Below are 18070 nucleotides of genomic sequence, written 5' to 3'. Positions count from 1 at the left end.
CCAACCATAAACATTATTTTTGTTTATACTTCATAACTGGAATGTTGCTACTATTATGAATTGTAATGTAATGGAGATAGAGGTGCTAAGAGGGTCTTGACCCACAGGTTGAAAATCACAGGCTAAGGCATAAGTCTGCTCAGGTCACGTGTGTTCAAACCCTCTTACTTGCTCTTGGTCCATCTGCAACTTCATCATCTGTTATGCTGTCCCAGTCACACTTATTTGTTGCTATGCCAACCACAGCAGCACATGCCTTGTCACCTCTTTCTCAACTAGCCACAAGGCAGTTCCTTTGGTCTCTACCAACTATCACTTTCTCAATAAAGGATTTCCTGACCATGACACTCTGTTAAATTGTATTCCTCTACTATCCTATTCTGTCCTTTGCTATATTTATCGGAACATGTATCCCTGTATAACTTTGTATGTTTGGATCATTCACTTTGATGAGTATCTCTTTCCACTTACTACTACATGAAAACAAAGACATTGTACTTTCTGCTTAGTTACCTCTAACACATAGACACACGGGTGATATTCAATAACTATATACCAAATTAGTGTCCTGAGAGGGCTCTCAGAGCACATACTCATGATATGTGATGTGTCTCTCTAGACATCTCTCTTTTTCCTTTCATGCTTAAATCACTATTAAAAGACTTTTATTAAACCCCAAATCTGCTTCACAAAAAGTTTTTAGGAGTGTCTCTAGTCACTCAGGGATTTTCATTCCCTATATTATATGATTGTAACAGGTATACATATTTAAAAACCAAGTTTGATCTTTTTAATGAGAAAACAGCAAAAAAAAAATCCCAACAAAATATGATCAGACATACTTGAAAGAAAACTCACTGTGACCTTGTATAGCACATAAAAAAGTTAATTCTGAGTAGGTTAAAGATATAAACATAAATGTAAAATAGTGAATTTCTCAAAGATAAAGAAATGTATCTATGATCACAGAAAATGGAAGCATTTTTGAATCAAATATAAAAAGTACCAACCACAATGAGAAGATATTATTAAACTGAACTACATTAAAAGTAAACTTGTATTAAATAAAAGATGTCTCCAGAGTAAAACAGCAGTCTATAGAATGGAAGAGGTATGTGCAATGTATGTAGTTCAAGGCTTGCATCTAAACTCTATGAAGAACCAGAATATAGGAAGGATGTCTGAACTGGTATATCACAACAGAAACTAACAAGTAGCCATTCAACATAAAGATATAAAACGAAGTGCCCTAGCAGTAGCCATGAGCAAGAATACAAATTAAAACCAGCAAGAGACCCAATAACTCAACAAAATTACTAAACATAAAACACTAGTTACTGGGTTAATAAAATGGGAGCTACTCCAGCGGTTTCCTCCAGAGTCTCAAATTACCTTCTGCATGAGTTTTAGTTAGCACTAAAACAACGGATTTCACTATGATATCTTCATAGTATTATTGTAAACTGCTGATAACCATTCTTCCATTTCCCTTTCTTGTTGTCCCAATCCCCACAATCCCCAAACAGTCGTCCTTGTGCCTTCTGATTTCATATCTTAATATATATTGCCTTAATCATACGTTTAAAATTATATTTCTATCTGCATTTTTATGATTTAAAACCTCCTTTGTATGTGTGCATGTCTCTGTGTACATTTGTCCATCTGGAGTTCAGGCAGTTGTGAGCTGTACAACACGGGTGCTGAGATATAAACTAATGTCTGCTGTAAGAGCAGAAGTGCTCTCAACTGCTGAGTCATGTCTCCAGCCCCTCTGTGTTTATACTGCATTTACATATTTAGTACCATAGACACATAAATCTAAATTCTGCATAAGAGAGAAATTCCTGTAGATCCCAGACTGGCCTTGATCTCACTATTCAGCCCATGGAGTTTTCCAACACTTACGCCTCCCTTACCTTTCAAGTGCTGTAACTGGAAGCACACACCACCACACCCGGCTGCATGGGAAACCCTTAAATACACTATGAAGTAAAATTGGTACACCTACTTTGGAAAAGACAAGCCCGTCACTTGGAGTAATAATATATTATTTTATTCCATGCAGTTCAAAACTAGGGGGGACTGATTTATAAGCCAAAAGTCAGAGATTAATTATGGAAGGCAGAAGGTAACAGGAAAGGGAATGTGAAACAAGTTTCTGGGTGCAAGCAATAGATATTAGTTAAGCTTGATGGTTCCAGAGATGCATTCGTGTATGAAAGTGCAGAGCATATGCATATAACTGAGTACTTTTCCATACGTACATTATACTTTAAATATGTGGTGGGGGTAGAATGTAACTCAGTGATAGATATCACATCTAGGCTCTAAACTCAATCTCAAGCAACACACATACTCACACATGAACACACATACACACACACACACACACACACAGAGAGAGAGAGAATCCAACAAAAGAATAAGTTTAAAAAGGATTAGAGCAAAGTATAATTACTCTCATATATTTAAAAAATACATTCATACCAACCAACAAATCTGCACAAAAAGAATGCTAAACATATACTTCAGAAAGAAGGCCAGCTGTCCCATATAGTAGTTAGTGCAAAGGTACAGAAGACAGACAAGAGTCAGAGGGAGACTACAGTATCCAGAATACCAAGAATCTACAGGGATCCAGAGAGATTCTAAACAGCAAAGGAACTGGATCAGACTCATCCACATTATTTGCCTAAATTTTCCCCTCATAGAAGTGCGTAATTCAAGGTTATTTTTTCAAGTCATATGATGTGGTGTGCATGTGTGTGTGTATACAATTAAGTACAAGTGACTTCACAGAGTCCAGAAGAGAGTATCAGATCCCCTGGAGTTAGAGTTACAGGCAGTTGTAAACCAACTAATATAAGTCCTGGGAATTAAACTAAGATCCTCTGGAAGAGCCAAAAAAAAAAAAAAAAAGAAGCCATCTCTCCAGCCTTCAAGAATCCAATCTTACTATGATTGATCTGTCTTTTGCATTTCAATACTTTATATACAAGGTACATTACTTACAAATTACGTGGCAACTAGCCAGTTTATTTCAAATTAAACTGAAACTGCAATAACAAACAAGCTCATACACACGTGTGCTCTAGATACCTAAACAGTAATATAGTTGCCTGTGTCTCAGAGAAGTAGGAATCAAAAACTGGGGATGCTGGCCCGTACCCAGGCACCTAATTTACCTGTATATATAAGCCCTCAGCTGACTCTCACAAGAATACTGAGGAAGGAGGAAGAGGCAGACGCAAAAGAAAAGGAGAAACCAGTTTTTTCTCACGAAAAAATTCATTAAGGGTATATAACATGTGCGTGATAGTAAACAGCTCACATCAGCTTATCTGCTATTTTAGCTCTGTGAAGAAATTACAGAATGGTGGGAGAGTTATATTTCTTAAATATGCTCAAGCATTTAAATATTTTATCAATGAAAACTACAATATTTGCTTTAGTTCAATACCCGGGAGGTTTCCATTGTAGTCCACGTCTTCGATGCCACATCCCCATTTGACAAGAAGTTGCAAGCAACCAAGCCGCCCATGAAAAGATGCATAATGTACAGGTTTCCACTCTCTCTTGTCAGTCACGCTGGGATCCTACAGGTAAAATTCACTCAGTTTCAAAATGGACTCAGTTTCCTGCCATTTGTAAGGAAAATGGTAAATCTAGACAATTCTGCAATTGGAAATTAAAGCTTTAGAAGCTTAAATGTATGGCAATCTTAAAATTATACAGCAGAGATTTAATATACTAAAAAATTTGCCACACCCATTGATCTGAACACATGAACAATGAAGTTTTCAGTGAATTGTTATAAAACAGTCTTTTAAAAAGAAAATTACTTCAGGACCTGTTGGTGCATGCTTTTAATCCCAGCATTCAGGAGGCAGAGGCAGGCAGGTGGACCAAGTCAGTCTGAGTTCAAAGTCAGTCTGGTCTACAAAGAGTTCCAGGACAGCCAGGGCTATACAGAGAAATACCGTCTCAAAAATCCAAACCAAAACTTAAAGAAAAAAATGACATGATCATTTCATTAGATGCTGAAAAATCCTTTGACAAAATCCAACACCCCTTCATGTTAAAAGTCTTGAAAAGATCAGGAATTCAAGGCACATAGTTAAACTTAATAAAGGCAATTTACAGCAAACCAACAACCAACATCAAATTAAATGGAGAGAAACTTGACTCAATCCCACAAAAATCAGGGACTAGACAAGGCTGCCCACATTCTATTTATTCAATATAGTACTAGAAGTTCTAGCCAGAGCTATTAGACAACAAAAGAAGATCAAAGGGATACAAATTGGAAAGGAAGAAGTGAGGATATCACTATTTGAAGATGATAAAATAGTATATTAACTAAAAAAAAAATGTAGCCTTCCTCTGCTGAAAGGATAAATGGGCTGAGAAAGAAATTAGGGAAACAAAATCCTTCACAATAGTTACAAATAATATAAACTATCTTGGTGTGACTCTAACCAAGCAAGTGAAAGATATGTATGACAAGAACTTCAAGTCTATAAAGAAAGAAATCAAAGAAGATCTCAGAAGATGCAAAGATCTCCCGTGCTCATGCATTGGCAGGATTAATATAGTAAAAATGGCTATCCTACCGAAAGCAATCTACAGATTCAATGCACCCCTTCAAAATTCCAACTCAATTCTTCATAGAGATAAACAGAGCAATTCTCAACATCATCTGGAATAACAAAAAACCCAGGAGGGCAAAAACAATGTTTCAACAATAAAAGAACTTCTGGGGGAATCACCATGCCTGACCTCAAGCTGTACTGCAGAGCAATTGTGATTTAAAAAAAAACAACAACAACAACAACTGCATGTTACTGGTACAGCAACAGACAGGTAGATCAATGGAATAGAATTGAAGACCCAGAAATGAACCCACACACCTATGGTCACTTGATCTTTGACAAAGCCAAAACCATACAGTGGAAAAAAGATAGTATTTTCAACAAATGGTGTTGGTCTAACTAGAGAGCTGCATGTAGAAGAATGTGAATTGATCCATTTTTATCTCCTTGTACAAAGATCAAGTCTAAGTAGATCAAGGACCTCCACATAAAACCACATACACTGTATCTAATAGAAGAGAAAGTGGGAAAGAGCCTTGTACACATTGGCACGGGGGAAAACGTCCTGAACAGAACACCAATGGCTCAGACTCTAAGATCAACAATTGACCATTCAGACCTCATAAAACTGAAAAGCTTCTGTAAGGCAAAGGACACTGTCAATAGGACAAAACAGCAACCAACAGATTGGGAAAAGATCTTTCCCAACCCTACATCCGATAGAGGGCTAATATCCAAAATATACAAAGAACTCAGGAATACTCCAGAAAACCAAATAACCCAATTTTAAAATGGGGTATGGAGCTAAACAAAGAATTCTCAACTGAAGAATCTCAAATGGATGACAAGCACCTAAAGAAATGTTCATCCTTAGTCATCAGGGAAACGCAAATCAAAACAACCCTAAGATTCCACCTTACACCAATCAGAGTTGCTAAGATCAAAAACTCAGATGCTGGCAAGGATGTGGACAAAGAGGAACACTCCTACATTGCTGGTGGGATTGCAAGCTGGTACAACCACTTTGGAAATATTTCTGGTGGTTCCTCAGAAAATTGGAAATAGTTCTACCTGAAGATTCAGCAATACCACTACTGGGCTTATACCCAAAAGATGCTCCAACATATAACACGGACACATGCTCCACTGTGTTCATAGATTCCAGAAGCTGGAAACAACCCAGATGTCCCTCAATGGAAGAATGGATAAAGAAAATGTGGTATATTTACACAGTCAAATACTACTCAGCTATTAAAAACTACTTCACGGGCTGGCATCAGCAACATCAGAGCATAACTGGGAAGACTCTAAAGCTTTTAAACAAATATTCACCAGGTAATTATGTCTTTATGAATTTGTGAGTGTCTGCAGGATGCTTTAAAAAACTTTATTTCAGACACCAGTTTAGGAAGCTATTTATAACTCCAGAATTTAACTTGTTTATTTTAATGTTTGCTTATTTTTAAATTTATTAATCTTCATGAAGCCAAACACAGAACCTCTGAAATTATTATTTTCTGTCATTGTGGGGAGAAGCAAGGGGAGATTTTTCTCCATTGCTGCATCCATGTTTAAAGGTGGGAAAGTCATAGGGAAAAATGACTTCCCCAAAGTCACAGGAAGGACTCTGAAGGTCGGAAGAGATAAGCAAAGTACCAAAGGCCAGTCCATCGGCATGATCACACATTACGACTAATTAAGAGGGGGCCCTCACCACTCCACTTCGCAGCATTATTTGTAAAGAAAAAGAGTGTCCGTGAGTGGCAGCAAGGTGTAGTGGGGTGCATCCACGATCATCTTGAGTTGCTAGGTTGGCTCCATTGATTATAAGAGCCTAGAAACAGAGAAATGGAAAAAGTGTGTATGAATATAGATGGTAAACTATGAATGTAGACACAGGCAAAATATGATATATTCCTTAGGTAATTTCTATAAAGAATTTTCAAGTCTTCTATAACACTGCCTGTGGGACCTTAATTGGCTAGCTGAGTTCCAAGTCAATGGTCTAAGATGTTTTCATCCAAATGAGTAACTAAGCCAATTTCCATACAGGTCATAAACTATAGGATGTATTACCATAATCCAGCAACCATACACTTCTTAGTATTTAGGAAAATACCTAATAAAATTGAAACCATGTTCAATGAGAATATAAGATGACTATTTATCAGCTTTATCCATTTGTCAGGATTGGAAACAAACAGAGCATAAGTAGGTAATGATAACAAACATTCAGACAATAAAATAGTGAGCACTGAAAGAAATTAGTGATCATTAGGTATATTGGTGCCTATAATCCCAGAACTTTGAATCCTAAAGCAGGAGGATCACAAGTTCAAGCCCAGCCTGGGCTATACAGCAAGAGATCATCACTAAAATAAATAAGCCAAGCATGGTATCATTTTAATTTGTTCAAATGCACAGTACATACAATACCAAGAGTGAACCCCAGGGTGAACTCTGATGTCAGGTGAATGTGCAGCCCCCTCCAGAGATTCACTGGCTGGAAAATTAATCTGGCAATTCAAATCTATGTATCTTCTGCCCAGTTTTGCTGAACCTACAACAGCTCTAAAAATTAAAATCTATTTTAACAAATGATCTTTTAGGGATTTTTTTTTCATTTGGTATCAAGGATGGGAACAAGAACCTTTCCATGCTAGCCCTGCGCTGTACCGTGCAGCTTCCCCGGCTCCTTCCTAGTCAGTTCTTTTTCCTCACTCAGAATTTCCTTTTTTAACTAGCCTTTATTAACCAGTACCTTAGCAAAGGATTACTCCTACACCAAGGGTTTTTAAAAAAATAATCTCCATGACTGTGTTTGATCTAACCAGCCAATAACAGTCATAAATAATATACTGAGTACTTACTGTGTCTTAAGCGTCATAAGGTGGTAATAATAACTAATGAAAAATGAGAATAATAACAACCACCATCATCATGTTACCAACCTAGGGAATCAGGGCATTTGTAGGGATAGATCAACAAGACATTGATAAAAAGCAAGCACATAGCACAGTACCAAAATAAGCAATAAAAGAATTCTAAGAGGGAAGATATGACTGTGGAGCAGAAAATGAAAATCAAGGCGCTGGGAGTGACGTGAGCTAATGCTTATTTGGGGAGAACGATGGCAACAGGACAATGGCAATGCGTATCGGAGCGGCTTCACTTGATTCAGTTCCCCCTACAGTCACTACTGTATTTTCTCTTTGTGCTCATTGCCTACCTTCTCGAGTTAATGCTCATCACCTTGAGAGCTAAGATGTGAACACTTACATTGCACAACACAAACATTTGCACCACAGTAACAAACTACAAAGAAGATTATCCAGACATGACTATGACGTCACTCAAAACAACCCAATTACTTCAGTGATTAATTATCCACATCATTTATGTGGATAGCTGCTATCTGTCAATCCTTCTTTACAGCATAGAAATGGATCAAGAGTTGGATGACATAGAATAATGGCAATATCCCAACAGAGGTATGGTGAAGTAACTGAACAGGCACCGAAATCCTTACCTGTAAGCAGGCATCCTGACCCCGGATTGCAGCTATGTGAGCTGCTGTCCATCCCCTTGTAGTTGTCTGTGTGGCATCAGCACCACTCCAGAGTAGCCAGTGAAGGCACTAAAAGAATAATAAACCAGATGCTTTTAGTATTTTTATAGCTTTTAGATTTAGCCTGTTATGAGATTTCCACTGTGGCATGAGAAACAACAGACCACTGTAAGCCCAGTGGGAGAAAATCAAGGGCACAAACACAGTGGCATAGCAAGCAACATTTGGCTTCACTGTTGGGTAAGTAAGAAAAAATAATGAGAACGATAGCAAACTGGAAGCCACATTCCTTGTCTGCCAGGTACACTTGATACTAAATTACTGGCATCCCTTGCTATGAGTGAAATAAATGCTAGTCCAATAAATATACCACTTAGCTAATAGTGTTCATGCCAAACAGAACCAATCTGTAAGCCAAGTTCCCTCAAGAGCTGCCAGCTCACAATTCCTATTACCTGGTTTTAGTCTTCTCTTTAAGCGCTAGAAAGGAAGCTCAGCAGTTAAGAGTACTTGCTGCTCCTCCTGGAGACAGCAGTCCAGTTCCCAGCACCAAGGTCAAGTAGCTCTCAACCACCTCTAACTCTAGCTCCAGGGGAATCCAACACCCTCTCTGGCCTGGGTCACAACCTGCATGCACAGGCACACACACATGGACACATACATACACACACACACACACACACACACACACACACACACAGTAACAAACCCAATTAAAAATATAACAAATCATTTTCTTTTCTTTTTTTTCTTTTTTTAGAGTTTCAGTCTTGCAATGCTGTCCCAGATGGCCTTGAATCATGGATTGAAATAATTCCCTGCCTCGTCCTTCTTGAGTAGCTGGGAATGCATAGCTACTACTTAAATGCCAAACTTCTACTACAAATCTTCAAATGAATCCAGAAACATCTGTATCAAAGCATATGCTGTTACTGAGATGGTATCTTTAAAATGTATATAACAGAGCTTTTTAAAAAGAAGAAACAGCCAATGAATAAAACATAAGCATTTAAACCAACCCAAACCTCACGGTAATGCCGCACCTGGAGGTCTGTGCTGCAGAAGGTGTTACTATAGTTCAGTGCTGAACTTTGCAGGTTCTACCTCTAAGAAGCATCTTTCTTTTTAAAAGAACTGACTATCTTTGACTCAGTTTCACATCACAACCTATAATTTGTTTAAAGGCTTACCTTTAGGCATCACTTGTCTGCCACCAAAATTAATGACCAACAAACATTTTTTTCTTATGTTTTAAATGTTTAAGTAAGCATGGATGCTGTAGACACTACTCTCTTTTTTTTTATAAGTCTTTTTATTGTATATATTCATTATTTTGTCTTCACAGTTCACACACATCACATGGAAGTAAAAGGACAAATTATGATAGCTAGCCATTTCTTTCCATTATGTAGGTTCCAGGGACTGAACTCAAATCGTCAGATTTGGCAACAGGCACCTTTACCTGCTGAGCCCTCTTACTGGTCCCATTTCTTTTTTTAAAGAGCTCTACCTCCCTCACTATCACAAGTCATTCATTTATTCAATAAACATTTCTAGAGACACTACTATGTGTTAGACTTGTTTAGCTCAGGGAGATTAAAGCCATAATAAACACCCATGTGCTGCTTTAGCCTTTCTTTTGAATAAGTATGTAACAAAGCTGCTATTACATAGAACTAATGTCTGGTTTACATTATAACAAAGTACTCAAATGTCTGCTAGAGTATCTATTTTATTTTACCTTTTACCAGCAATGCATGAGTCTCTACATTCTTGGCCATGGTACTGCCATGTTAGGAACTGTTTTATTCTTGTTTGGACTATTCTTCCGCATATGTAGTTTCTCGGTGTAATCTTAATTTGCATTTCTCTAGTAGCTAATGATGTTGAACTCACAAGACTCAATTGCCATCAATCAACACATTCTGAGAAAACACTGACATTTGCCCATGTGTGCATTTTTTTTTTTTTACTGTTCAGTTTTAAGTGTTCCTTATTTAAATTGGTTGTGATTTTCAGTCAAGTATATGATTTACAAAGATCTTATCCTGGGTTTTTTTTTGGGGGGGGGTTGTTTTGTTTTGTTTTTTCAAGACAGGGTTTCTCTGTGTAGCTCTGGCTGTCCTGGAACTCACTCTGTAGACCAGGCTGGCCTCGAACTCAGAAATCCACCTGCCTCTGCCTCCCAAGTGCTGGGGTTAAAGGCGTGCGCCACCACTGCCCGGCTTATCCTGTTTCTAATATAAGTCTTACAAGTTTTAAATATAGTTATGATATATTTTGGATAAATTTTATGTGGAACCTGGTATGGGTTGAGATTGACACTCATTTCACATGAATGTCCAACTGGGACAACTAATAAAAGTGTTATTTGCTCTCCATTAAATCATATTTGCCTTTGTTAAAAAAAAATCATTCAATCAATCAATCAATAAATAATGTCTCAGCAGGTAAGGGCATTGGCTGCTCTGGGGATCTGGTGTTAGATTCCCCAGTACCCACATGATCGCTTACAACTGTCTATAACTCCAGTCCCAGAGGATTTGACACCTTCTTGATCTACAAAGGGAGTTCCAGAAAAGCCAGGGCTATACAGTGAGACCCTGTCTAAAATGTAAATAAATAAAATAATTTTTTTAAAACTTTAAAGATTAACTGAAGGTAACCAATGACGCTGAATGGGTACCAGGAAAGAGAATAAATCTGCAAGGTATCTTGTTTGAATATGGCAGAATAGAGTCAGATTTGGGGGGGATGCATTTTTGTTGTTTGTTTCATTGTTTTTGTTTTGTTTTGTTGCTTCTTCCTAAAATCAGCCAGAAAGTAGAAGGAGGAAAGAAGGAATAAAGGAAAAAAGAGAGATAAAATTCTACTGTTGATGACCTAGTGACAACTCAAACACAAAGCATGAGAAATCTGCCAGAATGCAGATTTTTGATACAGAAGGAAACAGAGACCACCACCCACCTACAGTTACACGCTCACAGAGCACAACAAGATATATTTCTCCGTCACAAGATGGATCCACTGACACATCAAAGTCAAAATTCCTGGCCACTTCAACTGAGGCCCACATTGGCACAGGGAGATTATCTGATCCAGATCTGCTTGCATGAAGCAGAGTAGACAAAAATAAAGAACAAATCGTCCAGTCATGTTCACAGTCAAAAGTATGTGTATATTTGTTAGGAATAGAGAAGACAGTCTTGTGACTAAACCCACTATAATCTATAGGCAAATGAAAGATAACAGCTAATGTAAGCATACAACTTTAAACATACGAAATTCCAGCACCCTTCTTCCCCCCAAATAAGACCTGTATAGCACATTCACTAAGCACTGTTTGTGTAAACTAAAAATCGGAACCAACCAAGTAGTATGGAAAAATGAGTAAGTTCTATTATTCTAAGAATAAACTAAGAATAAGCCTGAAACAATGGACTAAAGTACATATATAAAACCACATGACTTAAACTCAAAAGCATATTGTTGAACAAATGAAACATGGAGATGTTACACATAGAATGTGCTATCTGTGCAATATCAGTCAAAAGAATTATGTAACAATGTGCAATAACTGCTTAAAACATAAGTGAGTCTAATTAATATTAGCTTCTTTGCTTGTCTTTAGAACCTAGTCACCATATTGTAAAGAAGCACAAACTAACCCACAGCAGAGAGAACTTACCAAAACATCTATGTGGAAATAAAGAACTCCGTCTATATCCAGCATCAACCACCAGATATCTGAGTAAACGAGGCTTCAGGAAAGCCTGGCCTTGCCACACTATTTTTGTCCAGTACTGGAGAGTGAATTTGGGTTCTCATAGTACACCAGGTAGGTGCGCTACCACTGAGCTATATCTCCAGCTGTCGCCTTTGAATCTTCTGACCAGAACCTCAGACACTAAGGAGCAAAGGCAAGCTGTCCCTGCAGTTCAGTTTCTTAGCTCACTCATAAGCACTGAAAGCAGTCAGTCACTTTACAACACTAAGCTTTGGGATAATTTGCTAGACAGCCCTACTAAAGAGCACTCACATAACAGATTAAAACAGAAAAGATTATTTTGAGTGCCAAGCGTGAAGTCTTATCCCTGTACATTAAATTTATAAAAGTATAATCAACAACTTAGTTTAATAGTAGTTATGGATTTTTACCTCTAAACTTCCAGAATGTGCTGCCCAGTGTAAAGGAGTAAACTGATGGAGAGCATCCACTTCATTAAGGTTGGCGCCACGCTCCACTATGTCTGAAAGCTGCTTGACATCTCCAGCCCGTACTGCGTCATGTATGCTACTGAAATGTACCTTCTTCCTGGAACCTATTGAAAAGTCAAATTTCTTCAACTATATTACAGAACTGTAAAAAATGGACTACAGCAGGGAACCAGAGAAAGCAAATCACTTTAGTTTTCTGAATAATTGACTGCAAAATTTAGAGTAGTTTAAGACAAAGAACAAATCACACAAATAACAGAAAAGTTTATGTGTATATATGCTGAAGATAGACAGTTTTGTGATTAGGAAAAGACAGTAACTAATATAAGCATACAACATTAAAACATGAGAAATTCCAGCTGCCTGGTATATATTCCCAAGAATAAAATTTGTATAAAATATTCACTAAATACTGTTCATATAAACTACTGAAACCAACTAAGTATATCTTAATCATACTTTAAGTTCTAGTTCTGAGATGCACAGGATGAACATTGTTCCACTATTCCTACTACAAGAGATCTGAATATATCAAATATTAACACTCACCAGCCATGGTGATATATGCCTTTAATCCCAATACTTGGAAGACAGAGACAGGCAGATGACTATAAGCTTGAGGCCTCTTTGGTCTATATACTGAGTTCTATACTATATAGTTCTAAACCAGCCAAGGCTACATAGTAAGACCCTGTCTCAAAAAAGGAAGGAAGGAAGGAAGGAAGGAAGGAAGGAAGGAAGGAAGGAAGGAAGGAAGGAAGGAAGGAAGGAAGGAAAAGAAGGAAAGAGAGGAAAGAAAGAAGAAGAAGAGAAAAGGAAAAAGAAAAGGAAAGGGGGGCTGGAGAGATGGCTCAGTGGTTAAGAGCACTGGCTGCTCTTGTAGAGAGCAAAGGTTCAATTCCCAGCACCCACATGGTGGCTCACAGCCATCAGTAATTCCAGTTCCATGGGATCCTCTGGCTTTCATGGGCACCAGGTGTGCATGTGGTTCATTTACACACATGTGAGGCAAACACTCATACATATAAAATGAAATAAAGTAGAAGGAGGAGGAGGAAGAGAGGGAGAGGGAGAAAATGAGGGAGAAGAGGAAGAAAAGAAAGAAATACATTAAATTTTCTTGGTTCTACCAGACAACTAAAGTCTCAGGTCAAACTGACATCCTAAATCTAGAGAGACAAGCATATACAGAGAAATACAGTTGAGTTCAGTTTACAAATACTGCTGAAAGTCAGAAACTACTAGAAGTGATAGTTTGAATGACTTGCCCAGGCTGTGTCATAGTTAGGGTCCCTATTACTGTGATGAAACACCATAAGCAAAAGCAGCTTGGAGAAGAAACGTGGAAGCTGCAAGAAGCTTGGAGGTTTATTTCTGCTTACCTGTCCCAATCACAATCCAACATGAAGAGAGAGTCCCTCTTAGACAAAAAGGAAGCCAAGATACAAAGAATTGGTATCCAAACAGGTACACAACAGAACCAAGGATGAGTTAGGGAAGAGCAAGTACATTGTCCTGCCTATGGGTACTATGGCATGCAACTAAGGTTAAAAAGTCTAAAGGGTAAAGCTAAAAAGTCTAAAGCTTTTGGAGAGGGAATTTCAATAGAGTTATCCTTTCCTGTATGGTGTATGTTAGTATGCCTTTGTGCTACCACAGCAGTTACATGGTTCTTGCTATGGTACTGAGACATGCAACTAAGGCTGAACCATCAGGATTAGCAGTGTCTGTGGGAGGAATCTCAGGACTTTGGCCTTTGTCTACACAGTATGGGTTGCCAAGCCTGCTTGATGAGGAACATAGAAATGCTCTAAAAACAGTTAAAAGTTTACAGGAAAATTTGCAAGTCCTTGAATTTAAAACACAAGGGTCAAGATTGTCAGGAAGCACAGCAGAGGTTGCCTGGGCTCTGTTGCGTGTAGTTAGAAATGCATCTTGAGGGCTGGAGAGATGGCTCAGCAGTTAAAAGCACTGACTAGATTCTGCTAACGATCCTGAGTTCAATTCCCAGCAACCACATGGTGGCTCACAACCATCTGTAACGGGATCCGATGCACTCTTCTAGTGTGTGTCTGAAGACAGCTGCAGTATACTTATATCAATAAAAAACAAATAAATCTTTGAAAAAGGAAGAAAGAAAAGAGAGAAAAAAGGAAGGAAGGAAGGAAGGAAGGAAGGAAAAGAAAGAAGAAAGAAAGAAAGAAAGAAAGAAAGAAAGAAAGAAAGGAAGGAAGGAAGGAAGGAAGGAAGGAAGGAAGGAAGGAAGGAAGGAAGAAAGAAAGAAAGAAAGAAAGAAAGAAAGAAAGAAAGAAAGAAAGAAAGAAAGAAAGAAAGAAAGAAAGAAAGAGAGAGAAAGATAGATGGATGCATCTTGGGTGTCAGCAAGTAGGAACTTGTATCTGTAAAGGAGCAATATAACAAGAAAGGAATATGTGGCTAGCATCCTCCATGTTAGTCTCTGATTTGCAAGTAAAATAAATAAACAAGAGAATGAAGTGGAAGTGTTGGCTTGATGCTTCTTAAGATTTAGGGAATCAAAATCTTACAGATAGCCGGGCGTGGTGGCACATGCCTTTAATCCCAGCACTTGGGAGGCAGAGGCAGGCAGATTTCTGAGTTCGAGGCCAGCCTGGTCTACAGAGTGAGTTCCAGGACAGCCAGGGCTACACAGAGATACCCTGCATAAAAAACAAAAAAACAAAAAACAAACAAACAAACAAAAACAAACAAACAAAAAAATCTTACAGAAAAAGAAGGAAAGAGTACAAGTTGGATCCACACTCAAAAGCCCTTCTTGGGATTCATGAACTTGGAATGATGGGAAGATTCAAAGAGTGAGGAAAAGATGGTAAAAGCAATAGAAGATACCCATAGGTCAGCAGCTCAGCATGACTTAATATTCTTTACAGCTCAGCTTCCTTTTATCTGTGACTGACTCTCAACTTCTACTGTTTACTCTGGTGAGGAGGGGCCTAGCGAATCTGATCAGTTTCAAGGACTTCTTAAAGCTATTTTAAGTGGTTTACCTCCCTGCTTACCGAGTTTCCTGCAAGATAGACTCCTTTAATCTGGGACAGAACTGTTTCACAACACTTTGCCCTTTCTTCAGCTCTTACATTCTTTCCTTTTTCTCTTTTCCAATGCTGAGCCAAAAAAAAAAGGTCTCTGAGACCAGTTGCATGGAAGCAGCCTAAACCAACTGAGTCACCTAGAAAAGAGTTTCCGCCGGGCGTTGGTGGTGTACGCCTTTAATCCCAGCACTTGGGAGGCAGAGGCAGGCAGATTTCTGAGTTCGAGGCCAGCCTGGTCTACAAAATGAGTTCCAGGACAGCCAGGGCTATACAGAGAAATCCTGTCTCAAAAAACAAAAAACAAAAAAGAAAAAGACAAGACAGTTTCCAACCAGCTGGCTCCAGGTTTCCCGGCTTTTCTGAGCTGTCACCCATGCTGGGGGGGGGGGGGGAGTTTTGGTGATGCAGCTGTCTTTGACTCATTTGTGCTCCTGTAAGTTTCACCCATATCCCACCAAGTATTCCCAATACAACTCATTGGTTTATGAAGTTGGACTGGTGTTACCCAGTACTTAGGTCTGTTGGGATGCTTATCTGAGGTGAGTGGGATCTCTAGATGGGTCTCCTCAGGAAAAGTTTTGTCACACAACAGCCTCAGAAAAAGGAGGAAAAAGAAAGAGAAAGATGAAGAAACAGAGTGAGCCAGTAAAGGGAGTTCTGCAAGAATGAAAACCAAAACTTTAAATGGCTCTACTTTGTCCTCTCCACAGTGTGAAATGCTGAAGAAAAGAATTTACAAAGGTCCATAATAGTTAACAAATGATGTCTGATCTGAGTAAAATGTCTGACAGACAAATGATGTGTAAGACAGAAAGCTCAAATAAAGGAACATGGCACAGATGAGCTTTTGGAATGAGTGGGAATAAAGGAGAAAGAGGCAAGACAATAAAACGAAAAGGCCAGCAGGGCCTCCAGCGGATGCCCTTTAAGTAGGAAAGGTGTTGTGGGCTAAACAAGGGATGACAGCAAAAGACTGTGACTCACTTGAGTCTGCAGTCTCCCTACGAGACTTGGAGGGGCCTGGATTAGCCACACCAGGCATGGTGTTGTCCTTCGACCTCGGACTTGGACTCTGGGGAGGAGTGGAGCCCAGGTCCCTGCTACTGAGGTCTTCACTTGATCCCACGCATGGACCACTGCTGCAAGAACTGGACTCTTCGTCGCTGATGCGGGGACCACAAACCTCCCTTCTCTCCCAAGATCCCCTAAAGTGGGAATGTTCTTCGCTTTCTCTCTCCCAGCAGCTATGGAAGAGGCGGCTGGAGTCTTCGCTGATGCTCACCCTAGAGGAGTCTCTGGCCTCGTAGGCCCTGTCATCACTTACTCCTTCCCAAAAACTACTGAGGCAGCGGCTTTCATCCACACTTGCTCCTTCCCAAGAACCGCTGCGGTCGTCGCTACCTTGGGCCCCGGAATCACTGGTTCGGGGCCCTCGGGTTTCAGGGACGTCCACCCAGGCGTCTTCGCTGACAGCGGCCCTCGAGTCGCAGGAATGCGAGCCAGAGACTTCACCAAGGCTCGCGTCGCTCTTGCATTGGCCGCTGTCGCCCCTCACAGCCACCCGTGGACTGCTCTGCTGGTGGCCATCCTGTTCCCTAATTCTCTCCTGAGAGACGCAGCGGTGCTGCCCTAGGTCTTCACTGGGTCTTCTCGAGTCCCTTTGGGAAAAGACGCCGTCCTCACCAACTCCTGCCAAAGAGATCCTGATGAGGCGGTCCCCTCCTTCTAGGTTTCTTTCTCTAGGATTGTGGCAACAAGATGCCTGCTCTTCCACGACCTTCCCCCTAGACCCGGAGCCGAGGTAGCCGTGCGGGCCGCGGATAGCACATGCGCGGCGGCTGGCGCGGAGGCCACAGTCTCCGGTTTCCTGGGCCCGCGGGTGGTTGTGACGGCAACCGCCGTCGGCGGGAACGCTCTCCTCCGAGTGGTTTTCCAGCGTCTCAGTTCCCGCAGCCTGGAGGGCGTGGCAGCGTGGCTGTCACCTTGGAAACGAGTACACTTCCGGCGTGCGGTCACTTCCGTATCCTTTATGCACGCGTCACTTCCCGCTTCCTTCCTTTCACCTTTTTCGGGGCTTAGCCTGTGGGAAGCCGCGCTGCTCTGGTACCGAGTGGTTTTCGGTGGGTTTTTAATTTTTATTTTGTTTTGTTTTGTTTGCTCAGTCTCACAGGAGCCTGCCGAGGCTTGTTTCTGGAACCCCCTGTCGTGGGTATCGCCCCCAAATGGAGGTCCCAGGACTGCGGTTCGCGGAGCTGACCTGTGTGCCTGCCCTCAAGGGGCCTTTTCGTCCTTGGCAAGCCTGGTCTACTATTTCAATGCTGGTTTGAAAGAAAATCCGTTTTGATCCCATGGCTTCGCAAACGGAGAACAATCCCTATAGGGGGCGGTAGCAGGTGCAGTCCCTGTCGTCGTTGTTGAGTGTGCTTAATGTCGGGCTCTTGGATGTTCGCTTGATAGGGAGCATCCTCACCTTACAGATTGACACTCAAAATAACACTAGTTTGCTAAGACAAAACAGCGGGTAAGTTCTAGAGGCAGCAGTTGTTAGCCAAGAGACACTCCAGTGCTCCTATTTTAAATGCAACATTTCTTTCTCTGTAACATTATTACTAACTGAACTA

The 18070-nt window shown here is 40.1% G+C and overlaps 1 protein-coding gene across 3 annotated transcripts in view; it reads right to left on the bottom strand.

The window, feature by feature from the left end:
- Window positions 1–17423, bottom strand: part of Ankrd42 (ankyrin repeat domain 42) — a 51730-nt gene extending 34307 nt beyond the window's left edge. For 2 of the 3 annotated variants that reach the window (XR_015047850.1, XM_085841520.1), the window contains exons 1-5: window positions 16434–17423; window positions 12319–12482; window positions 8122–8229; window positions 6307–6426; window positions 3461–3596 (exon numbers count right to left, since the gene is read on the bottom strand). Coding sequence is in view for 1 of the 3 variants with exons in the window: in XM_085841520.1 (XP_085697646.1) it covers window positions 3461–3596; window positions 6307–6426; window positions 8122–8229; window positions 12319–12482; window positions 16434–16491 (586 nt within the window). In the remaining 2 variants the exon portion in view is untranslated. Of the gene's footprint in view, window positions 1–3460; window positions 3597–6306; window positions 6427–8121; window positions 8230–12318; window positions 12483–16433 lie in introns of those variants that run through there. The other variant, XR_015047851.1, reaches the window with a different exon arrangement.
- Window positions 17424–18070: the final 647 nt, after the last annotated feature.

The sequence above is a fragment of the Mus caroli genome, unplaced genomic scaffold, assembly GCF_978045245.1.
Source record: "Mus caroli unplaced genomic scaffold, Mus_caroli_1 scaffold_8, whole genome shotgun sequence".
Lineage (NCBI taxonomy): Eukaryota > Metazoa > Chordata > Mammalia > Rodentia > Muridae > Mus > Mus caroli.
The sequence above is the reverse complement of the archived record's forward strand: the minus strand, read 5'-3'. Positions and strand labels throughout refer to the sequence as shown.